At 46.1% G+C, this 25,948-nt stretch overlaps 1 protein-coding gene across 1 annotated transcript in view; it reads right to left on the reverse strand.

The window, feature by feature from the left end:
* EXOC4 (exocyst complex component 4) overlaps positions 1–25,948 on the reverse strand; it is a 353,985-nt gene that overhangs the window by 4,671 nt on the left and 323,366 nt on the right. The window contains exons 16-17 of the mRNA XM_081209899.1: positions 25,127–25,305; positions 24,353–24,512 (exon numbers count right to left, since the gene is read on the reverse strand). Coding sequence (XP_081066025.1) covers positions 24,353–24,512; positions 25,127–25,305 — 339 coding nt within the window. The remainder of the gene's footprint in view (positions 1–24,352; positions 24,513–25,126; positions 25,306–25,948) is intronic.

A 25,948-nucleotide genomic window follows, 5' to 3' on the forward strand; every position in this document is an offset into this window, starting at 1 on the left:
AGGAAGACAGACAGACAGACAGACAGACAGACAGACAGACAGACAGACAGACACACACACACACACACACACACACACTGCTTTTTCTTGTCTGGGTGCTTCATTCTCAGCTTCTGGGGAGCCAACAACCTCCTCCAAACAGGAAAATCACATGGTGCACCCACAGTCATGGGAAAAAGAAAGTGACCCTCTTTGAATTCTGTGGTCTTACTTTTCAGGACATAATAGCAATCATTTGTTCCCTAGCAGGTCTTAAAATTAGGCAAATACAACCCCAGGTGAACAACAACACATGACATATTACATCGTGTCATGATTTATTTAAGCCGATGGAGAAATCAAGTGTGAAAAACTAAGGACATCCTTACTGCTCCCGTAGGAATTAAGAGGCTAAGTAGCAGACAGGGGCTGCTAATCAAATGCCCTTGCTTAATTGATCATCAGCAAATGTGCCCACCTCTATAAAAGCCGAAGTTTTAGCAGTTTGCTGGTCTGGAGCATTCAGGTGTTTTAACACAATGCAAAGAAGGAAAGACGACACAATGCTCTTAGAGAAGCAAGTGCCGCCTCCCAAGAAACAGGATTCCAAGGTAATCTCCAACCAATTTTAAGTCCATCATTCTACACTGAGAAAGATTATTCAAAAGTGGAAAACATTCAAGACAGTTGCCAATCTTCTCAGGAGGGGACGTCCCAGTGAATTCACCCCAAGGTCAGACCGTGCAATGCTCAGAGAAATTGCAAAAAACCCAAAAGTTACATCTCAGGCTCTACAGGCCTCAGTTAACATGTTAAATGTTAAAGTTTGCGACAGCACAATTAGAAAAAGACCAAACAAGTGTGGTTTGTTTGGAAGGGTTTCCAGGAGAAAGCCTTGTCTCTCTAAAAAGAACATGGCAGCATAGCTTTGGTTTGCAAAGTCACATCTGAACAAACCACTTCTAGAACAATGTCCTTTGGGAAGATGAGACCAAAGTGGAGATGTCTGGCCATAATGCAGTGCCACGTTTAGCAAAAACCAAACACAGGAAACCAGAACAAGCATCTCATACCAACTGTCAAGCACAATGGTGTAAGGGTGAAGATTTGGGGTTGTTTTGCAGCCATAGGACCTGGGCACCTTGCAGTCATTGAGTCGACCATGAATTCCTACAGACAAATGTTTGGCCATCTGCCCAACAGCTGAAGCATGGCTGAAACTGGGTCATGCAACAGGACAAGGATCCCAAGCACACCAGCAAATCTACAAGGAAATGACTGAAAAACCCCAGAATCAAGGTGTTGCAATGGCCCAGTCAAAACCCAGACCTCAACCCAATTGAAATGCTGTGTGGGATCTTAAGAGAGCTGTGCATAAACAAATGCCAGCAAACCTCAATGAACTGAAGCAACGTCGTAAAGAAGAATGGGCCAAAATTCATCCACAAAAATGTGAGAGACAGATAAAGTCCCACAGAAAATAATTACTTCATGTTATTGCTGCTAAAGGTAGTTCTACAAGCTATTGAATCATAAGGTGTACTTATTTTTCACAGTTACAGATAGGTAGCCGTGTTGGTCTGCCATAGTCAAAATAAAAAAAATCCTTCCAGTAGCACCTTAAAGACCAACTAAGTTAGTTCTTGGTATGAGCTTTTGTGTGCATGCACACTTCTTCAGATACACACATCTGAAGAAGTGTGCATGCACACGAAAGCTTATACCAAGAACTAACTTAGTTGGTCTTTAAGGTGCTACAGGAAGGAATTTTTTTATTTTTCACACATGACTTTTCTATTCTGGCTTTATTTCTGTTAAATAAATCATGACACAGGGTAATATGCCATGTGTTGTTCATCTGAGGTTGTATTTACCTAATTTTAAGACCTGCTAAGGAACAGATGATTGTTGTTATGTCTTCATATGTAAAAACCACAGAATTCAAAGAGGGTGCCCTTTCTTTTTCCCATGAGTGCATTTGCTGACTGCAGGTGAGAGATCAAAATTTCGATTCTCCCCACAACGAAAACTTGAATGTACAAACAAGCATGTCTGAAAAGGGGTTCCTTCCAGCCTTACCACCTCCCCTCACTTCCCATGCAGCCCATTTTTTCTTTCAAAAAGTCCGTCCAATTTTACACTGCTTGTATGTGCAACTTGTTGGAGAAGGAGGAGAAGGTTAGCAGGCTAGTTGGAGAGACTTGGTGGACCTGATGTGATGGGACCTTGCATTGTGCAACGGGGCTGTAGGATCCAAAATACATAAAAAATGTTTGCTTTCAAGTTTCTAGACCAGGCATAGGCAAACTTGGCCCTCCAGATGTTTTGGGACTACAACTCCCATCATCCCTGACCACTGGTCCTGTTGGTTAGGGATGATGGGAGTTGTAGTTCCAAAACATCTGGAGGGCCTAGTTTGCCTATACCTGTTCTAGACAGTCTCCTTTCACACACAAGGAGGGTGACAGACATTTATCAAGGGTGCAGTGCCATACTGGCAGAGGAATGGACATGCCAAGCAGTGATATGTGCAAGGCAAATTGTGTGGGCCATTCTCCAACTGAAGCCATGTTCATTAATTTCAGTAGCTATACTCTGTATAATACGTAGTTGAACGCCACCCTATGAAATTGCTCCCTAACTGACCCTGGTTGCTGCATTCCCCTGTAACATGGGACCGAGGGCAATGCCAGGAACGGAGTGCAAACCCAAGGCCTTATCGACCCCAAATAACCCTAAAAACAGCAGCAGCCAAGGTCTAGCTGACTGCCATCTGAGTTTACATCATTTAGGTCCCCCAAAAGGAGAGTGGCATTGACTGTGGCCAATCATTTGGGGTCAGAGAGCCAATGACGACGCTGATGCAGCTTGTGGAGGGGGGTGGGAAGGAAGCATTGGACAATATTAGAGGGTAGTGACTGCTATGCTCTTGTGCGGTTGGTGGCCTCCAAATAACCGAGAAGTATTGTAAACACAGGGATGCGGGTGGCGCTGTTGGTTAAACCACAGAGCCTAGGACTTGCCAATCAGAAGGTCGGCGGTTCGAATCCCCGCGACGGGGTGAGCTCCCGTTGCTCGGTCCCAGCTCCTGCCAACCTAGCAGTTCGAAAGCACGTCAAAGTGCAAGTAGATAAATAGGTACCACTCCAGCGGGAAGGTAAACGGCGTTTCCGTGCACTGCTCTGGTTCGCCAGAAGCGGCTCAGTCATGCTGGCCACATGACCCGGAAGCTGTACGCCGGCTCCCTCGGCCAATAAAGCGAGATGAGCACCGCAACCCCAGAGTCGGTCACGACTGGACCTAATGGTCAGGGGTCCCTTTACCTTTACCTTTATTGTAAACACACAGTGCTTCTCCAGTCTGAAATCAGCCCTGCTTAAAAGGATCAGGAGGGAGACAATGAGAAAAGCCTTTGCTTCAGACCTTGTAGAACCATTGACAGCCAGAGAAAATTCTGGGCTAGATGGACCAATGCCAGGACTCGGTGGAAGACAATCTGTTTATATGCAATAAGGGCGTGATCGACAAGCAACTGCCATTCCAATTCCTACACAGAACCTCTCCTACTGTTGTTTATTTATCTGGAACCATCAATATGCATAGAAAGAAAGAAGGAGAGCAAGAGGGAAAGAAATTCTGCCCCAAAGGAATTCTTCATTCTAAGGGGGTGCATGGGGTGGGGAGGGGGGGAGACCAAAAGGGGATAGAAGCAGAGAGGAGGCTGGAATGGGAAAGGCAAAGGCAGCAAGCTACTTTCCGCAGACGGATTCAGGAACGTTTGAGGAGCTGCCTCCTTCAAATTAAATGCAAAGCCCCCCTCCCCCCCCCCGGCCACCATCTTGAGAAGAAATCAAATCTTATCCAGATCAGGATTCAATCAGGAATTTCCCCTGACTACCCCTTGAAACATTTTGTTTTGTTTTGTTTTGTTTATGCAGGCTAGCCAGGGTTAGAGGTGAAAATTAGCATTTAAATGGAGAAAAGTATTGATGGCACTCATGGGAGATTGTTTCATCTTGGCTGCCTTTCCACTGAGATTATTATTATTTTTAAATATCTAGGGACTTTCCTCCAAGGCAGGCAGTTCAAGATAGGATTGCTTCTCCCCACAGAGCTTTCCCAGGAAAAAAAGAGGCTTTTTAAGGTGTGGTTCTGGTTCAAGACTCCATTTGTATGTTCTGAATGGGAAGGAAGTTGAGGGGTCAGTTGCTGCAGAGTCCAGACTTGTCTCTGATCTCGTCTCCAGTGACAGGACAGGAAATAGACAACAGGATCAGAGAGCTGGATTCTGTTCTCGAGACCCCTGGCTACTTAATGACTGATAGCAATGGGCTGGATTGACCTTTAATTAGGCCCACAGCCAGAAATTGCACAGTGAAGAGGCCCAAAGCGCAGGAATCATTGAAGAAGCTCACAAACATAACAGAACCTGAGCAGTAAAATTAATTGAAAACAAACAACTAACTTAATAAAAAAATGCAGCATCATAAACAAACTCCACAGATCAGACAGCACCAACAGCCCAACTGAACGAAACAGTTTTAGCGGTCCTGAAGACTACCGAGAAGCGGCTAAAGCAACCTCCCAAGGAGGGATGGGATAGAAATAAATCTACTCAGCGTGCATTTAGAGGTGAACCTACCAAATTCACACTTTCAAAACAATACACAAACCACAAAGCTGCCATTCTTCAAAATTCACACTTCTCTGGGTTCTGCAGATGAGTAATGCGTACAGAGATGAATACAGTGGTACCTCGGGTTACATACGCTTCAGGTTACAGATGCTTCAGGTTACAGACTCCGCTAACCCAGAAATAGTGCCTCGGGTTAAGAACTTTGCTTCAGGATGAGAACAGAAATTGTGTGGCGGCAGCGGGAGGCCCCATTAGCTAAAGTGGTGCTTCAGGTTAAGAACAGTTTCAGGTTAAGAACGGACCTTTGGAACGAATTAAGTACTTAACCCAAGGTACCACTGTACATTGTGGTAAAGTGTGGCTGTCATGGACCGGTTGGATGCAGATGAATGGCCTCCCCAGAAGAACTTAAGAGGTGGGTAGGAAGAATCATGCTGGAGCAGCTGGTCCTTCAGACCTACTGGATCCAAAATGGACCTGAGTTTGAAGGCGATAACCAGAACTTTGAATGGGATTTGGCAGGCCACCAGGAGACAATGCAGGTTAAAAAGCAATGGAGTCGCATGCCACAAATAACCGGCCCTCATCAATCGTTCTGAGCCAGCCATAGTTTCCAAACAGGCACTCATTGCCATTCCTGCAAAGACAAAGCCCATTTAACATGCAGGAAATGCCTGGCCAGGGGATATCACACGACTAAGTGGCCAGCTATGAGGGGATAGGGATGCGGGTGGCACTGTGGGTTAAACCACTGAGCCTAGGGCTTGCCGATCAGAAGGTCGGCGGTTCAAATCCCCTTGACGGGGTGAGCTCCCGTTGCTCGATCCCTGCTCCTGCCAACCTAGCAGTTCGAAAGCACATCAAAGTACAAGTAGATAAATAGGTACCACTCCGGCAGGAAGGTAAACGGTGTTTCTGTGCGCTGCTCTGGTTCGCCAGAAGCAGCTTAGTCATGCTGGCCACATGACCCGGAAGCTGTATGCCAGCTCCCTCAGCCAATACAGTGGCACCTCGGGTTACATACGCTTGAGGTTACATATGCTTCAGGTTACAGACTCCGCTAACCCAGAAATATTACCTCGGGTTAAGAACTTTGCTTCAGGATGAGAACAGAAATCGTGCGGTGGCAGCGCGGAAGCAGCAGGAGTCCCCAATAGCTAAAATGGTGCTTCAGGTTAAGAACAGTTTCAGGTTAAGAACGGACCTCTGGAACGAATTAAGTACTTAACCCGAGGTACCACTGTAAAGCGAGATGAGCGCCACATCTCCAGAGTCATCCACGACTGGACCTAACGGCCAGGGGTCCCTTTACCTTTCCCTTATGATGGGATAAGCAACCTGGGGAGATCCAGGGAGTCAGCAAATAGTCATGTCACACCGCAGCAGTCATACTGTGTGTACACTCTTCACCTAGGGAATTTATTTCTCCCCTACCCCAAACTAGACACTGCAGATTAATTATGGAAGAGTATGAAAGTCAGGTTGTACACCTTCAAACTTGCTGCATGTTGCTTCCAAAAGCTTTCTCTGACTCAGGGTCCTCGTAGCCTCCCACAAAGTGCTGTGGCAAAGCAGGAGGGAAAAATCCCCTCCTTTGCCAAGTGGAACTTTATAGGGCATTAAAGAAACACCCTCCACACTTATCTAAATCTTTAATTAGTTCTATAATATACTGATGATATCAGGCCTAATTAAATTTATACAGATAAAGGGCAATGAAATTCTAACCAAGTGAGCTGGAAAGTACATATTAAACAGTAAATTTAATGGTTCAGGCCGATAAGTGCAATTTCCTACACAAAAACTAAATTGAATTTAGTGTGTTGTATTCAAATTGATTTTGCATGTGCAAATTATTCGGGAGGAGGGGCAGGGAGGGAGGAGAGAGAGAGCTGGGATCTTGTTCATATATCAGTAAAACTGCTAATCCAGTCTATTTAAACATCACTTATTAATGCTTGCCATTGCACGTAAGTCAGACAGATTTGCATTTTTACTGCACAAAGGACAAAAATTATCTGAACTGGATGCCACTTTATAAAGAATATTAAGCGACTTCCCTCCTTGCAAATAAGGGGGAGAGGTGGGAATGAAATGCCTCCCTGAAGAAGAGGAAGGAGACAGTCAGCACTTTGGTGGAAAAGGCAGCGACAAGAGTGCGCCAGTCAGCACAAAATAAAATACAATTTTAGCTGCCCGCTGGGAAGAACAAATGCAGCAGAGAGCAGCCTGCCGTGCGTAACGCGAACTGTGTGGGAAGTGGACCCAGATGCTGAAACAAAGGGGCTATTGTGATTTATCATGTATACGGCGCTTGTAATCACCGGCTGCTTTATTATATATAGTGCCTTTGCCTTCAGAAGAAACCATGATCCCATTTCACAGACAGGGAACTGAGGCTGAGAGATAGCTTGGTGGCAGATGAAGCTGATTTGTACGAAGACCGTATGGCTCAGCATAGCCTTCTTTGGCTGGAAGGGACTCTCCCAAGGTCTCAGGTAAACCAGGGTTGAACATCTTGCCCAGATGTAGGCAGAACATGGTATCAGGTCTTGGACAGGAGAGATGGGATCAGGCTCAATATAAGGGAGCAGACAGAAGGAGGGGAAATGGGAGGGCAAGGAAGAAGGGCGTAGAGCGAGGCTTCAGGGAAAGGTTCAAATAGAGGCTGAAGGTCACTTAGGACCAGAGACCCCAAACCAGGTGCAGGAAGATGAAGATGAGGATGAGGAACAGGGAAGTTGTTCTGGGCAGACATAGCCAACCAACCAGCCAACTGTCTTCTTGGGGATGATATATTTGGGTGGGGGGAAAGCTGAGGGGTGTAAAGGCCTGGAGAGCCAAATGAACCCCAGCTGTGCCCCATTCCAAAGCAGCAGGACAGGACCATAGCTGTCAACTTTTCCCTTTTCTTGCAAGGAATCCTATTCGGAATAAGGGAATTTCCCTTAAAAAGGGGGAAACATTGACAGCTATGGACAGGACAGAAGAGAAGATTCTGACGGCCAAAGGCAGAAGAAAACATTTTGGCACCTGGGGTGGAAAATCCAAATGGCCCCACTAATTAACATGGGTAAAATCTGGGAATACTCTCTACGGCCATGCAAGCTCCACTGAAATGAACCAACCTTGGTCCAAGGCAGCTCTGGTTACTTTTAATGACCCCAGTGCAATCCCAATGGGCTTGTAGGTCCCAAACATCTGGAAGGTATCAGCACTTGGTGTTCCTAGGGGGATGAGAGTCTGCTGCGTCCACAATTCCCAATAAGGCCTCATACTTTGCATCCTTAAACATGAATTCCATCCACTTCAGACTCTTTTGCTACTGGCTGGTGCCCTTTATTTGCAGTGGTGATGCAATTTTATATGGAGTCTATTGTATGCAAGGCATGGAGCTTAATAGTGTCAGGTGTTAACACAGCTACGCACAGCAGATTGCACTGAAGTTCTATATCCTTAATAGATTAGATCTCTGGTCAGCTTTTTCTTTTCTTTTCAAGAAAACAACTGCAAACTACCTCTGCAGATTGCAATAATACATTAGGAGAAAACTGCAGAAGGAGAGAGGTTTTTGGAACATATTGCTGCTCTCCCTCAGTCTTTTATATCTATTTTCAAGAAAGAAAGAAAGAAAGAAAGAAAGAAAGAAAGAAAGAAAGAAAGAAAGAAAGAAAGAAAGAAAGAAAGAGGAAGGAAGGAAGGAAGGAAGGAAGGAAGGAAGGAAGGAAGGAAGGAAGGAAGGAGGTACAGAAGGATCATTCAGAGCAGTGTCTTCAACCTTGGGTCCCCAGATGTCATTGAACTACAATGCCTATCACCCCCAGTCAGCTTACTCAATGGTCACAGTTCATGGAAGTTGTAGTCCAACAACATCTGGGGACCCAAGGTCGAAGGACATTGATTTAGAGAGGGTCAGGGAGTCATCTTTTCCTCAGATGCAAGCCACAAGAGTGCCCACCTTCTTCTGTTCCTTCCTGGAAGAGGCCTCATATTGGCAGAAATCCATCTAAGACAGTGATGTCCAAACGTTTTTCAAAGAGGGCCAGATTCGATGAAGTGAAGGGCCGTGAGGGCCAACCACAGTTGTTAACCATTTTTTAGGATTGAAGTTGTTGAGGTTTTTTTTTATGATTTTACCCCAGGAAATAAACTGTCACAAAGGGCCAGATTAAGCCCCCGAAATGGACTTTGGACATGCCTGATCTTAAGAGGTATACAAAAGGGGGCCATTATGGGTGGCTGATCAGGATGTGTGTTACCTGAGGGAGAACAACAGACCCCAGTTCACATGAGGAGTGTTTTTGGAGGCATGCAATGTGTGCCTGTAATCTTGGCCCCAAGAACAGTTCACCAGCTAATCCAGTTCTCCACAAACGGGGCTGAAGGAAGAATAGAAAGGAAAGAGCAAAACCAGCTAACTGGATTGTGGACTGGGCTTTATTTGACAAATACAGGCTTATCCACAATTTACTCAAAAAGTAATTAGATTTAAGCTAATACAGTCACAGTGTGTCTGTCAGGTAGACAGATGCATATCAGGATCTAGCTTAGCTTATCGGTTCTGCCAAGTAATGTTCAGTTGCATAGCGCAATATATTTTGCATTCAACTTCCTCCGTCCCTGCACCTCCCCTCCCATGCCAAAAATGAAAATCTGCGCTCTTAAATCTCTGCTAGCGGCAAATGTTTATTCTTGGCCGCACAGAGCTGGTTGATGGTGCGGTGGATTGGACTGCTGCATTACACACACACACACACACACACACACACACACACACCGCTGAAATCCCACATCTGATGTGTGAAGTTCAGGGCTTCCCATCAGGCAGCTCACAGATGCCACTCTGAACCGTTCTTAGACAGCCTCCATCTGCCAGATATGCTAATCCAATGGCAAAAATCAATAATCTCCCTCTTTAGTGCCATGCTCTCTGCTTTTCTGGCACAGTGTTTCAAAGGTGCGGCAAAAGAACAGAGCAGGAGAACTGCCTTCTTAAAAAGCCATCTGAGCTGTGGGATGGGGCCCATTGAGTGCTATGATTTGCTTGGTGGGGTCGTTTTCTCTTACTCCAAAGATGAGCTCTGAAGGTGGCTTCCCTCCCTGTTTACTTCTTATTGCACCTTTCCATGTTTAGATGCCCAAGGCAGCCAACAAGAAAACCGTAAAATATACAGAACACAGCACAATAGCTTATCGAAAACTACAACGATGAACACCACAGATAAAGACCAGCAGCCAGCTCTGAGCTAAAGATAAATAAATATGCAGCAGTGCAACGGCATAGAAAAAACATCGGTGCAATCAATCAAAGTCCCCTGGAAACAGAAAGGTCTTAGCCCGTAGATGGAAGGCCATTAGAGGGCTGGACCAGATGCAACCGAGGTGAGGTCCACCTTTGAGATTAAAATAGGGAGTGGGGAGCAGGGTGGGCATCAAAATAGAAGAGGCTAGAGAGAAAGCCATAGACTCTAGGTTGGAACATAGCAATGAGCATGGTGTTTTGCAAGCCCTGATGGATCCGACAGCTACATCTTTACCTGCACGACACCCAGATCTTATATGACATCAGGGCATAGCTGTCAACTTACAGATTTGAAAATAAGGGACCAGCAGCCTCAAAAATAAGGGATCAGCAGCCAAAATAAGGGATCAACAATTACTTTGATGAAATACATATTTTGTTGCGTGCAAATGGCTTTAGATACCTATTAGGTCCATAAATTATCATATAGCAAAAATTCAACACAAAAAACACCAACAATTTGTTGTTGACAAAGGACAGCTGGACATAGAATGGGCCCATTACCTTTAGTAGCTTAATTTAAGGGACATCATCAATAAGGGACAGCAGCGGGACATGGCGCTGGGATAAGGGACTGTCCCGCCAAATAAGGGACGCTTGACAGCTATGCATCAGGGGTAGGACAGGGGTGTGTGGCTCAGCCTGGCCAAAGTGCTCCACAGGCCACACGGGGAGGCCTGATTGGGCCCACGGTAAGGTTACCAGATTTTTTTCAATGAACCCGGGGGCACTTTTCAACTTCCATGGATTTTGTATGGGGACTGATTTGTAAATCCGGGGAATGTCCCTGGGAAACGGGGACATCTGGTAACCTTAGCCCATGGGCCGGAGGTGCCCAACCACTGCTATAGAGGGCTCTCTTGGGAAACAGAGGAAGGTGGAATGCAGAAAACATGTAAGGGGTGAAGCGAAACCTCACCTGGCTGGAGAACTGCCTCACTGTATGGAAGTGTCCCGCACCTCACACTTACAATCTGAATCTGAAGAGGAGGAAGCCTCCACAAAAAGTGTACAGTGCTCAGCTGGTCAATTTTAGCCATTCCCAAGTGATGCCTTCATGCTCCAGAGAACTGTAAGCATTGGGGAAGGGGGCGGGCGCAGCCTCCCCCGACCAAGGTCAAGTGACTCTGGATAGAAGAGAAGTGTTGTTGCTGGCTTATCTTGTTCTCTGAATAGCTTTAAAAGCCTCTCCTGACAGCTGAAAAGTTCACCGCACCAGCTTAATTTAATTAAGAGGGAGAGATGGACAATGGGATATGCAAAACGTGGGATTAAGTGGTCCCACTGAGGTGTACACTGAAACAGAATGATACCACCTTCTGCGAAATATCTTTTCTTTAGACGGGCTTCCTGGTACAAAGAAGTAGCCCAGAAAAAAAGAGTTCCTCCCATTCAGAGATCAGAACAAAGTGACAGACTTCTCCTTTCAAGTTGACAATTCAATATTTACCCGCCTTTCTTTTTAGGCTGTGGGAAAAGATGGGAGGGATGCAGAATTTGCAAGCAGAAGGTGCTTCTTCTCACCCCGCTTCTATCTTGGACTCAGCTACACTGGCAAAGAAAAAGTGCTTTATATGTGTTGTTTATGCATTCTAACACTGTGACACCAGATGGCACTGTGGAGTTCTGTTTTTGCCAACCCAATTTCAAACAAAGTTTGAAATACAGTGGTACCTCGGGTTAAGTTCTTAATTCGTTCCAGAGGTCCGTTCTTAACCTGAAACTGTTCTTAACCTGAAGCACCACTTTAGCTAATGGGGCCTCCTGCTGCCGCCGGAGCACGATTTCTGTTCTCATCCTGAAGCAAAGTTCTTAACTTGAAGCACTATTTCTGGGTTAGTGGAGTCTGTAACCTGAAGCGCATGTAACCTGAAGCGTATGTCACCCGAGGTGCCACTGTACATTTAACTGATGTGTCTAGATCCAGCCCTTGTCTCACCCTACACTCCTCCCCTCTTTACCCTCCTGTCTCTTTCTGACACCTCCGCCTGCCGGACAAGGACAGCATCTCCATGTGCAAGAGGGAAGCAACCTCCCTTTGTCCCCAGGCATCTCTCTGTGATGGGAATAGTTCAAGGAGGGCTGATACACACATGGCCTTAAGCCCACCTCTGTGGGATGGAGAACATTGAAGCACATGCCCAGATGGTGCTTTGTTTGAGGGGGCAACCAGCGTGTGATCCTTGCCAAGGTCCCAGCTTGTTCTCTGCCTTGCTGCTGCCCCCGGATACTTGTCTTGTTGCCCAGCCTGCTCCTCCTGTTTGATGGTCCTCCAACCTGCCAGCACTGCTGACTGATCTGCCTACAATAGCTGGTCTGTTATTCCAACACTGGATTTGCTGCACCCCTTTGGGTCCAATGCTGCATTTGGGGCGATACCCAGAGAGGGTAAGGTAAAAGGTAAAGGACCCCTGGACGGTTAAGTTCAGTCAAAGGCGACGATGGGGTGCGGCACTCATCTTGCTTTTCAGGACGAGGGAGCTGGCGATTGTCCACAGACAGCTTTCTGGGTCATGTGGCCAGCATGACTAAACCGCTTCTGGCGCACAGAGGACTGTGATAACTGCCAGAGCGCACAGAAATGCCATTTACCTTCCCGTCGCAGTGGTACCTATTTATCCACTTGCACTGGCATGTTTTCAAACTGCTAGGTTGACAGGAGCTGGGACAGAGCAATGGGAGCTCACCCCGCTGCGTGGATTCGAATTGCTGACCTTCTGATCAGCAAACCCAAGAGGCCCAGGGGTTTGGACCACAGTGCCACCTGCGTCCCACTTAGAGAGGAGAAGGGAACCAAGGGGCCAGGTTCTTTGAGTGGCAAGACCAAGCTCCTCGCCTATTCAAGGGTTGGTTGCAGGGGACGAGTTTTGATTTGGCCCAGAGACTGCCAACTTCTGGTGCCTGTATTCCTACTCTGCCAGCACACCCCCTAGCAGAGGAGGAAGAGGAGGCTGAAAGTACTGGATTCAGCTCCCATGTGAAATTTCTTGTCTCTGAGAATGTGAAAACAGGTTTCCTGTAGACTGAAAAGGTCATCAAACAGTCAACGCTCCCCTTCAATTTCAAAAATTGCCAGGTGAGAAAAGGTCCTCTCCGCCCTTAAATTTTCACCCATCAATGTACCCCTGACAATGGTATTTTTAGCTGAAGAAAATGGAATTGCACCTCTTCATTAAGAGCAACCAAATAGCATCCACATTCAGGCAGTGAAAATCATTACCAAGGCCACGTACACCTTTATATTTAAAAGGTTAGAGCAAAGGGATTAAAAGTGCCCCCAGGAAACGTTCAAATGGCGGATCTACATAAAATCTTTGCTGCAAAACGGGAAACCACCTAGAAGAGAAAGGCAGTGGTGTGCAGAGGGCAGGCAGGCTGGAGTATTAATTGCCCAACTTACTGCTAGGTGCTCTACACTTTTGAACTGGCTGCTTAAAAGAAGAATAATGTTGACTATTTTAGAAAGTTTGCACAGCTCATTTATTTGTTTGACACACTTATATCCTGGAGCAGCTAGGGGATTGAGGTTGCCTCCACAAGCAGGTCACCTGAAGGAGCTCTGAGCTACAAAATCAGGATGGTCCTGGCTCAAAAAAACGCTTGGCCTGGACCACCCTTACTCCACTGCACCTGCTGTTTTGGGATAATAAGGATGAAATGGCGAGAGACTGGTGACTCCGCTGATTGTTGTTCAAAAAACAAACAATTCAATAACAGCTGCAGGGAATGCCCCCCGCCCTGACCCAATGCAATCGGGAATGGACACTGTTGGGAATAGTAGTGAACCCTTTCTTTCTGCGAAAATGCTTGTGAAGCATGGACCACTTATAAACGCCATCTCCAACTCCTTGAAAGATTCCATCATTGGTGTCTCTGAAAATTTTTACACATCACTTGGGAAGACAGGCGGACTAATGCCAGTGTTCTGGAAGAAGCAAAGATCACCAGTGTTGAAGCAATGATTCTTCAACATCAACTTCGATGGACTGGTCATGTTGTTCGGATGCCTGATTATCGTCTTCCAAAGCAACTACTCTATTCCAAACTTAAAAATGGAAAGTGTAATGCTGGTGGTCAACAAAAGAGCTTTAAAGACTCTCTCAAGGCAATTTTAAAAAAAATGTAGTATAAACGCTGACAACTGGGAAACACTGGCTTGCGAGCGCTCCAACTGGAGAACAGCCTTTATTTACCAAAGGTGTCATGGACTTTGAAAACGTTCAAACTCAGGATAAAAGGGAGAAACATGCTAAGAGGAAGGCACACTTGGCAAACCCTCACCGTAATCACCTCCTGCCTTAAAACCCACTGTGGAAGGACGTGTGGATCCAGAATTGGCCTCAACAGGCACATACAGACTCACTGTTAAGACTGTATTCATGGAAGACAATCATACTTGGCTATGAGTGAGTGAACACAGGAGGAGGAGGAGGAGGGGAAGAAGAAGAAGAAGAAGAAGAAGAAGAAGAAGAAGAAGAAGAAGAAGAAGAAGAAGAAGAAGAAGGGTGAACCCTTCCTTTCTGTGAAAATCCCAGGCCCCATTTCCCCATATAGGTTGGGTTGCTTGATTTAAATCAGGGTGGGCAGACCCTGTAGGGCTGGCATCCCCAGTCCACTTCGAAGGACGCTGCTTTCAGTGCATTCTGTTGTTGTTGGGATCAGTCTGTCTCGAAAGACAAGGGAGTGTGCCTCTGGGGGTGAAGTCCAAACCACTGTGTTAGCAGCACCTAAGTGATCTCTAGGGGGCACTCTATGGGGAGTGTGTCTGGAGATCCTGGGCTGCCCAGATGACAAGACTCCACCATTGGCCTCACTGATATGGTCCAAAGGAAAGAAGAGCAAGACGTTTGGCACCGGCTTGGCTGCTGAAGTTGTCGGAAAGAGGCGTACAGGAGATTTTAGAGACTCCACTCCAGATTTCTAGGAGAAGGAAAAGAGTGAACTGCTGCTGAACCCCGTGGTATTGGAAAATTAATTCCCCACCAATGGTAAGCCCACCTCCCGGAATGTGGATGATTTTTGTCACCTCTCTGAAAATAAGCAAAACCAAGGACTGTGTTTTTTATGTGGGTGGCGGCAGGGAGGTATTTTTGGTGCATGCATGTCATTTTCCTTCCCTCTGAAAAAATTGCCAAAATTAACATTTCAGCATTTTTTGTCTCAGCCCTGGTGCGCACTGCTGCAAGAGTGGAAGTTTTGCCTCTTTATAAGCAGACACAATATTTCTGTTCCACGAAGGTCGGGGTGGTGGAGTGGCAGAAGTGGCTGTGCAGGGTTTTCATTCAATAAGACGAAAGGGGGGAATCCCCTTGTGGAGTGCGCCTATTGGCGGATGCCTGTAATGTCACAAACCTACCTCCCCTTACCACCCCCTAGAGCAGCTTTAGTAACTCTTAAAAAAAAATGTTTGCAGGGCTTCTTTTTTCTTCCTCTCAAGATGGAAAGATGAACAGATAAATGTACATATGGCACTTTATTATTTTCTTTAAAAAGACTGACGCTGGGATATATGTCTAGCATGCAAACTGTGAAGCTGAGAAGAATGTGAGCTCACACCACGGGCAAAAAGCCTGCTGTGGCGTCTCTTTTTATAGTCTGCCTGACTTCATTCTGCATCTTCAGCTTGCATGCTCAGGGGGAACACTCTCTACAGGAAGCATTTTGAGCTCTCTGGGTTGTCCTCAGCGGGCTGGAGTAGAACCAACAAGCTGGTTATTTTAGTGTTTTGAGGTGGCTCTCTTGCTATTTTAACGGTGCACAGGCATGTGTTTGCATGTCATTACTTGTTCAGAACGAGAAAGGCTACCCAATGAAAGTAATAAACACAAACATCATTTCTGGCAACTTGTGCTTCTGACCCGTTTGAACCCTATTCCATCCGAGGAGATGCTGCAAGGAGATGACGGATATTTAACTGCGATTCTCAAAGCAGGAGGGTCATGCCTGAGAAGAAAAGCCAGAGACTGATGGCCACTAGCCATGATGTCCCTCAACTGTCCGAGGCAGTTATGCCTCTGAATGCCAGTTGCTGAGAGGACCAATGCACTCATGTCCTGCTTGTGGGTTTTAATGTTTCAATGTTGTATTTTAATCTTGTTTTTTAAATTTATTTTAATCAACTTGCTTTTTTTATTGGTTGTTAGCTACCCTGAGCCTGGTCTTGGCTGAGGAGGGCGGGGTATACCGTATTTTTCGCCCTATAGAACGCACTTTCCCCCCTCCAAAAATGAAGGGGAAATGTGTGTGCGTCCTATGGGGCGAATGCAGGCTTTCGCTGAAGCCTGGAGAGCGAGAGGGGTCGGTGGGCACGGACCCCTCTTGCTCTCCAGGCTTCAGGAAGCTATCCGCAAGCCTTGGGAGCCCGCGGGAGTTCCCGCCGGGCTCGCACGGCTTGCGGAGAGCTGCCTGCACCCCGAAGCCCGGGAGCACTGAGCAGTCGCACCTGGGCTTCAGGTAGCTCTGCGCAAGCCGCGGGAGTCCTCCCACGGCTTGCGCAGAGCAGCCTGTTCTGGGGGCTAGGGTCGGGGGAAGCTCGGGCTTCCCCCGCCCTAGCCCTGTGCCTGGGGGGGGGAAAATAATTTTTTCCCCTTTATTTCCCCCCCCAAAAAAACTAGGTGCGCCCTATGGGCCGGTGCGCCTTATGGGGCGAAAAATACGGTAAATAAAAATTATTATTATTATTATTATTATTATTATTATTATTATTATTATTATTATTATTATCTGGTTGGCCACTGTGAGAACAGGATACTGGACTAGACGGGACTTTGACCTAATCCAGCTGCCAGGCCCTTCTGGTACTCTTAGAAGGCTGGAGTCTGGAGCAGGCAGAGTTTGGGGAGGGCTGGCAGAGAGGAGAGGCCTGCAAGGCTGTCAGCAGCCCAAGACGTAGCTGCAAAGGTCATTTTGCCCAGGAGATAGCTGGAGGCGCATGGCTTGTGAGAGTTGGCAGCCTGAGTTGAGGAATAAGACCTGAAGGGTTTCAGAAGGAGCAGGACTTAAGTTATGGGGAGAGTGGCCTGTCTAAGGCCTAGCTCAGAAAAAGAGAGGAGCGGGACTGAGCGACTGAGCACAGTGTGCTGCCAGCTAAGAAGAAATCCTATGGCACCCAAGAGTAGAGGCCTGTCCAATCCAGGGCAGGACCTTCTGTGTACTTCTGAAAGCTGCTCTGAAGACAGAACTACAGAAAGGGCTGCTTCCTCCTTGCACAAACAGTGGCCCAGTCGCAGAGGAGAGGTAACACCAGTCACTGCCATCACCTGCTTTCTCCTTGGCTTTGAAGCTGGAGGAACTCCAGAGCTAAGGGATTTCCTCACAAGTTGCGAAATAAGACTTCTCAAGCCACAGTGGCCACCACCAGCACTTCACAGATGACTTCTGTATGTGCACGCATAGATGTTTACCTGTAACTTTCCCATGTGAAGCATTTATTCAGACTATGACCCCCATTGCAGTGAAAACTGCAATTTGCCACTTTCTGGACGACGGGCAGAATGTGTTTGTGGGAAGGGGGGCTATTGTTTTGTTGTTTCTGCTTTAACTATTTATTTGTGCTTTTATTTCGTGTTTCTATCTTGTGAGCTGTCCTGAGATCTTTTGATGAAGGGCGGTATATAAAATCAAGCAAGCAAGCAAGGAAGCAAAGCTGGAGCAGCAATTAGGCCAGCCAGATTCTCCTTGATTCCTCAAGTCACCTAATCCAGCTGGGCTGAAGGGTGGAAGAACCAGCTCTGGCCAAGTTACGGGAGGCTCTGCAGGACAGCCAACCCATAACTCTCTCTGCCAGAGTGCTATCAAGGTGCAGGGATTGCTAGATTTCCTAACACTTTACACCAGGCATAGGCAAACTCCAGCTCTCCAGATGTTTGGGACTACAATTCCCATCATCCCTGACCACTGGTCCTGTTAGCTAGGGATGATGGGAACTGTAGTCCCAAACTTCTGGAGGGCTGGAGTTTGCCTATGCCTGCTTTCCCTTTCCCTTTCCGAGCACAATTCAAAATGTTGGTGTTGACTTTAAAGCCCTAAACAGCCCTGGCCCAGTATACCTGAAGGAGCGTCTCCATCCCCATCGTTCTGCCTGGACGCTGAGGTCCAGCGCTGAGGGCCTTCTGGCGGTTCCCTCATTGCGAGAAGCAAAGCTACAGGGAACCAGGCAGAGGGCCTTCTCGGTAGTGGCGCCCGCCCTGTGGAACGCCCTCCCATCAGATGTCAAAGAGATAAAACAACTACCTGACATTCAGAAGACATCTTAAGGCAGCCCTGTTCAGGGAAGATTTTATTTATTTATTTATTTTAAATGGTATTTATTGAGAGGGAAGATTTTAATGTGTGATATCTTAGTGTATTTTTGGTCTTTGTGGAAGCCGCCCAGAGTGGCTGGGGAAACCCAGCCAGATGGGTGGGGTACAAATAATAAATAATAATAATAATAATAATAATAATAATAATAATAATAATAATAATAATAATTATTATTATTATTATTATTATTATTATTATTATTATTATTATTATTATTATTACTCCTATGCTGGCTGTGCCCTTAAGTGCCCTACCCCAACCAGGTGTCCTCCATATGTTTTGCACTACAACTCCCATCAGGCACAGCAGCACAAGTTGGAACAAGGATAACGAAAACAACGATGGTGGGAGAACCTGCATTTTGCCCAAAATTCTCCTGCCGAGGCAGCTGCTGAGGACACCACTGTTCTATTCCACAGACGGAATCTGGCAGATCTGTTTTCTTGCTTCCTCTGCAGAAGAGAAGGGAAGCCCAGACTTTGATCGCTCCACCCAAACGGGAACCACAATGAGGAAAGGCACAGCAAAGCAGAGGGGGGTTCGGGCTTAATCCACCATGTTTGGGGGCTTTTGTTGTTGTCAATGTAGCGCAAGTGCTAATTAGAACTAATTAAAGCTATGCTGAGATCAGAGCTCGGCAGAAACTACAGGGAAGAAGACAAACAAGACGGGGGGGGGATTTAAAAGGGAAAGGAAGTATTTTTGGGAGCCAAGTTCTTAATTGAAAAGTAAGCAAAGCATGTGTTCTTAAGCACCGACAGAAAGCAGGACTCAAGGAGGTGCCATTAAAGCGGCCTTTAATCATTCTAAACCTTTGAAGCCCTAACCAGCTAGGAGCAGGAGACCTCAAGGACTGTGCCTTCTCTCTCCTGAGCCCGCCTGGGTATTAAGGGCCACAGCAGAGGACCTTCTGTAGGTTCCTCTACAGTCCAAGGTGAGGCAGGTGGAACCCAGGAAGGGGCTCCCTCTCTTGAAGACCTCACTTTTGGAACATGCTCCCCAGGACAGGTGCCAATGCTGTTCTCTTTTCAGCAGCAGGTGAAGACATTCTTGTTTTGCCCAATATTGTAATATCTTTCAGTGTTAGTTGGGTGGTTTTATTATGGCTTTTATACATTTAATATCAATACCAATATTAAATGTATAAAAGGATATTTGAGAAGATTCTGTGAAAATGAAAAAAAAAATTAATAAAAAGAATTAAAAATATTACGGCTTTTGTAGATGTCATACTGCTGCGTTGAAAGGTTACCTAAACCTAAATAAATAAATAAATGGTGCATCAATGTTTATTTATTAATTCGTGCATTAATAGGACTAGGCCAAAACGGCAAAACTTACTAGAAGAATTTGAAACTAGGAAGAATATTTTTTTAAATAAAGAAGGTGGGGAGTATATAATGTATTTGAAAAATTACTGTAAACAATTCAAGTCATTAGTAGGATGAACATAAAACCTGCAGTTTAAAAAAAATTGAATTAAGGAATATTTAAGGACTTATCAAAAATTGGAGTTATAAAGGAGATGCAGGGGGGAAATTATAACATAAGGATCCACAAAAGGGGGTGAGGGAAGTCACAGGGGATATGTGTGTTTTGTTTTTATTCTACGTATGTAAAACTGAAAAATTCAAAAATAAAATTTATATATTATTATGGTGCTGGAGGAGACTCTTGAGAGTCCCATGGACTGCAAGATCAAACCTATCCATTCTCAAGGAAATCAGCCCTGAATGCCCTGAGTGTTTGTCGTGGGGGAGGAAGGGAAAGGAGATTGTTAGCCGCTTTGAGACTCCTTAGGGTAGTAATAAAGCAGGATATAAAATCCAGACTCTTCTTCTTCTACTACTGGAAGGACAGATCGTGAAGCTGAGGCTCCAAGACTTTGGCCACCTCATGAGAAGAGAAGACTCCCTGGAAAAGACCCTGATGTTGGGAAAGATGGAGGGCACAAGGAGAAGGGGACGACAGAGCATGAGATGGTTGGACAGTGTTCTCGAAGCTACCAGCATGAGTCTGACCAAACTGCGGGGGGCAGTGGAAGACAGGAGTGCCTGGCATGCTCTAGTCCATGGGGTCACGAAGAGTTGGACACAACTAAACAGCAATATATTATTATATTATATTATATTATATTATATTATATTATATTATATTATATTATATTATAATGGATGCAGAGTTCCAGCTTCAAGCACAGCCTTGTGGGAAATGCTTTTTATGGAGCCTACTTCACAGGGGCTTTGTGATGGTATGATGCACCCTGCTATGAACTCACTGGGGGAAAGCGCAGCGCATAAATGGGAAAGCAAGTAAATAAATGTCCAGCTCCTGCCAGAAAACACCAGTAGATGGCAGCATTATATTACCAAATGGCTGCTGCAGGAACACAGACACATTACAAGTAGTCTGGGGAGGAAAACCCCTGCAGCTTGCTAGAGAACAAAATTAAAAACAACACAACCACACAATGACAGCATAAAAGGGACCTTGGCAACCGGGTGCAATTTGCCGCACAGCACCAGCTCAACAGAGCTGGATCCCAACTGGATGTGTGCCACTGAGTCGGCCCTTGTCGAAATCAAGCAGTGTGTTGCCAAATATTTCAAGGGGAGCTGAATCGAATCCAAAACATCTCAGCGTCTATAATGCTCAGGTTGCTGCTTATCAATCACAACATCATATCCCGTAGAAGAGGTTCCATTTAAACAGCAGCATTTCAGGGACTGCAGTTTGCTTCATTTAACAATTGTTGCACACACATATACATCGGCTTTAAACCAGAGTAGCACATTGGTCCATCTCACTGCTATCTTCTATTGTTCTGGAGTCATAGAACCCTACAAGTTGGAAGGGACCCCAAGGCTCATTCTAGACCAACCCCTTGCGATGCAGGAATCTTTGGCCCAGCGTGGGGCCCAGCAACCTCATGCATGCAGGGCATGTGAGCCAGACCTGTGTCATGGTTCTAGAGGTACGTACACCATCCAGTCCCCAGCCCCTCGTCTTGTGAGATGAAGAGGTCTGAGAAACTCCAAAGCCCGCACACTCCTATACAGTGCTTTGATGGTGTTGCATAAACACTGAATATAACCGTCATTGTCACAGAAGCACCCCAACACACACATGGGAAACTCACCTGGGTGGATGAGTCCATGGGCATGGGAGCATACTTTAGTACCAATTTGAGAAAGCTCTTGGAAGGGCCAAACTCAAGGCGAGGACTGCAGTGGGTCTCCTTATCCTCCACTGCTACAACCCGTGAACAAAGCCTTGCTCTGAACTCCATTGTTCCAGAAAGCCTGGCCAATAGCTGCAAGGAGCAGGGCTTTTTCAGTGGTGGTCCCCTCATCACAGAACCCTTTCCTCACCAGCCCTGCTTGGGCTTTTTAATACTTTAAGAACACTTGGATGGCTGAAAGCCATTTGCAGCTGTCACCCACCTTCACCACACGGTGGTTTTAATCTAATGGCAGCTATGTGATTCACAAGTTTCATAAGCTGACTTATGTGCAAATATGAGATATGTGCTGGAAACTGTACAGCTAGAGAAGATCGGAGCTCCAGTGCAGGAATGCGAAGAACACTGGGCCAAAGAACAGTCTTGAGGGCGCTGTTCTGAGGCAGGGCCACTGCCCAGTTGTCCAAATGCATTTAGCACTCCATGCAAGTCCAAAGAAGCTTTATGAAAACAAGTCTGAAACAAACTGCCTTTGACCTATGTGAATCTCCTTGGGGAGACTGTAAGTGGAAGCAGAGTCAGAGTTGCTCCTGCTTCTCAAATGGCTACAAAACGGACAAAAAAACACACGAAGATCATGGCCACTGGTCCCACCACCTCCTGGCAAATAGAAGGGGAAGAAATGGAGGCAGCGAGAGATTTTACTTTCTTGGGCTCCATGATCACTGCAGATGGTGACAGCAGCCACAAAATTAAAAGACGCCTGCTTCTTGGGAGAAAAGCAATGACAAACCTAGACAGCATCTTAAAAAGCAGAGACATCACCTTGCCAACAAAGGTCCGTATAGTCAAAGCTATGGTTTTCCCAGTAGTGAGGTATGGAAGTTAGAGCTGGACCATAAAGAAGGCTGATTGCCGAAGAATGGATGCTTTTGAATTCTGCTGCTGGAGGAGACTCTTGAGAGTCCCATGGACTGCAAGAAGATCAAACCTATCCATTCTGAAGGAAATCAGCCCCGAGTGCTCACTGGAAGGACAGATCCTGAAGCTGAGGCTCCAAGACTTTGGCCACCTCATGAGAAGACTCCCTGGAAAAGACCCTGATGTTGGGAAAGATGGAGGGCACAAGGAGAAGGGGACGACAGAGGACGAGATGGTGGGACAGTGTTCTCAAAGCTACCAGCATGAGTTTGACCAAATGCGGGAGGCAGTGGAAGACAGGAGTGCCTGGCGTGCTCTGGTCCAGGGGGTCACGAAGAGTCGGACATGACTAAACGACTAAACAACAACAACAACAGAACGTATTGGACTCCTCAGCAGTAAGCAGTGCTGGGCCTGAGAGGTGCATGGGAGATCGACTTGGAGAGGTGGAAGCTTCCAGGTGAGAGCTGGGAGGGTTCACTCTTCTGTGTGTGGGGTAAGAGACAACATAGAATTGTGATAGAGCTGGGCTTTCATTCCCTTTCTCGTCTTCTGTTCTTTTCATTATTCTTTGTTATTCTTCCTTTTTTCACATTTTTCTTCTCTAGCTTAGTTTGGCTTTGATTGCATTTTATGCCAAAAACTTTTAATTAAAATTTATTTTATTTTTAAAAAGGCACGGAATTCCGAAGAGTGGGGCTCCTCTGACCGGGGTTAGCAGGAGAAGGAGAATTGCCCAGCAAGAAGTGTGGCCTACCCTGCGCAAAGGGAATATGGAAGCACCAAGAGTGCTTACTGTGAGCTGTGAGCAGAACCTCATTTGTGTGGCAGCTGAAGAGATGAGCCACAGCCCATCCAGTGGGGCATACAGGGCTGATGATGAGAAAGCATGTGAATGTGGTGCCGTTGCTTTTTCCTGACGCCCTGGCATTCGTAAGGCCGGGCCACGGCAGGAGGCAGTGCAGGGTGGTGACCAACATGGGGATAACGTGCAGAGCGGATGACCCAGCAAGTGTCGCTCTCCATGCCCCAAACACTGTCTGTTCATTGCCTTGGCTCATTCCGCTGCCAACCTTCTCTTGCACTTGGGTCTCCAATATGGGTGCCAGTTGCTGTCAGCACATGTTCGCGTCCTGTGCCGCCTGCCAAAAACCTGCACTAATTTAGTTAACATTTCAAGTTGTGTGTGTGTGTGTTTTAAATCATTTAAAAAGGAAATGATTGAATTTGAGAATTATATTCCGGAGAGAATTGGTAATGGAGCCCCCCTCTCTGCCTCGGGGTTTTGTAATTTCCCCATGTCAATGTTATTATGAATAGGCTAACTCAATAATGAGATCATTCCCCATATGAGAATCCAAATAATTGAAGCTCACCAGCGGACTTTGTTCCCCCTAAATCTGCTCAAGTCAGACTTCTTCACCCATCTAATTCGGTCTCGGGGAAGGAAAAAAGGGGACAAAAGACTGTGAGCTTCCCCTTCCATTATTGGTGGATTATTCCGAGTCCAAGGCACGGGGGGACAGACACAAAAGCTTTTTCTGCTCAGTCCAGACAGGCATTTTGATTCCTGACCCCAAAAATATCCTTATGAATATTTCATACATTCAGCTGTCCATTGCTGAAATAACTAATGCCAAGATTAAAGAGACAATCGGCCAGAGAGAGGCAGCCTGCACTTCTCCTATCTGTTTGCAAAATCAATGCAATCCTTCTGGTGGTGATGGGGGTGGGCAGGGGGGCTGTTGATGCTTGCTTTCATTAACCTGGGCACCAGTCCATGGCCCACACTGAATTACAGTGGAATTGTGTCTGGAAAAGTCATCCAGGCCAAACTCTTGCCCTAAGGCTGGATTTGTGACAAAACAGCATCCACACTGCATGCTAATGATCATGGGGCCACCGTGTCAAAATCCAACTGAAGTGAGGTCTTTCTACATGCAAAACATGCCCTCAGACATTGAGCCCATCCTCCTTTACTAAACTTTTGCAGTCCACGTTTTGGAGGCAGCACAAGTTCCCCTCTCACCTTGCAAAGTCCAGGTCCGCTTCCCGTGACATGGTGATGTTGGTCAGGTTCTGTTGAAGGATAAAGATGTTTCGGCACATCTTCTTGATGCCAGATTCACTGATGCGCTTGAAGTACTGGGCCCCGTTTATGAGAATACAGGAAATCAAGTGGCCCAAACCTGGATGGAGCAGGAAAGATAAGGAAAATTTCACATATAGGTGACCGGTAAGAAGAAAGGATAAGAAACAACTTGATTCTGCTTAATGAGGCACATCAAACAGGCAACATTTTGCCCTTTTCCTGGGTCCCATTTATTTCAGGGCACTCACAAAAGCTTTCCAACATATGTCCGTAGCACAGAATTTGTGCAACCTTTTAGTTTTGGCTGCCCTGCCTGATGAAATGAAAGGGGGAAGAGCTCAAGGGTGAACGTGGTTCTTTCCGCTCCCCATTTAACCTCCACAACCTACCCTGTGAGGTAGGTTAGGTTGAGAGGCAGTAACTACCCCAAGGTCACCAAGTGATCTTCATGGCTGAGTGGAGATTTGAACCCTGGTCTCCCAGGTCCTAGTCTAACACACTAACCGGGGCACTCACATGCTTGCTCATTCTCATGAAGTCATATATTGGCTTAGCAACGAGACTCATGTCTTTAACCCAAGACAGCCTGCAATTCCATATATGGACTCACTAAGGCCTGATTTCACCCAGAAAATGGAAATCTCCCCCATACCACCCGCTTGCTGAACTGAATGGGTGTCATCATCCCCAAATCACTGGAAAGCAAATGACCTTCAAAGATATACTGGAACTTGTGCTGCTGAAGACTGGCACTCATGGCTTCTTCAACGAAGCTGATGTCCTTATTGAGTCGCACCACCAGGGGGTCATAATCCATGCTCTCCACATTGGCAACAATGGCGTAATTTCCTTGCTTAGTCAAGGGGATCAGATAGTGGAAGCAGTGAACCCTGCAAAACAGAAGGCAATGATAGCTGTGAAACAAGGCAATGATAGCCGTCATACTACTTAATCAGAGAAAATATTTAGCTTAATCAACAGCTGCCAAGACCCAATGGTTGAGTGTACATTTGCATGTGGGGAAATCCAAATCATCCATGGATCCCTTGGACAAGACATGGGGAATCTATGGATGTGCCAAACATCATATCGCCTTCTTTATACTGAAGAAGATAGTAGCACTGGGTGGTAGTCAATGCTAGTCCTACCCAGAGTAGACTTGGGTTCATTATTTTCAATGGGTTTACTGTGAGTAGGACTCAGTTTGAAAACCATCCATTATTCTTGTTGCTCCAAGGTAGGGGAGAATTAAGGCCTGGGCCAAGAAGAAACGTCAACTACATCTTTTCCTGAACACATTAGTCTTATGCAATGGCGTCAGGGGTGTGGGATATGAGATAGCGATTTTTTGTTTTTTCTCTAAAACCTGGCTAGTATTCATCTTCACCACAAAGTAAGACATGTAGTCTTGCCTACTTATTGGAATCTTCCCGGTATGTAGCTATAGAATTGTGATTGTGGTATTTTATATATCACATCTATCTCCTGTGCCTCACAAACCCATTTCCCTCTCCTCCTTTGCACTCTTTCTGA

Source organism: Podarcis bocagei (assembly GCF_964188305.1).
Source record: "Podarcis bocagei genome assembly, chromosome: 10".
Classification (NCBI taxonomy): Eukaryota; Metazoa; Chordata; class Lepidosauria; order Squamata; family Lacertidae; genus Podarcis; species Podarcis bocagei.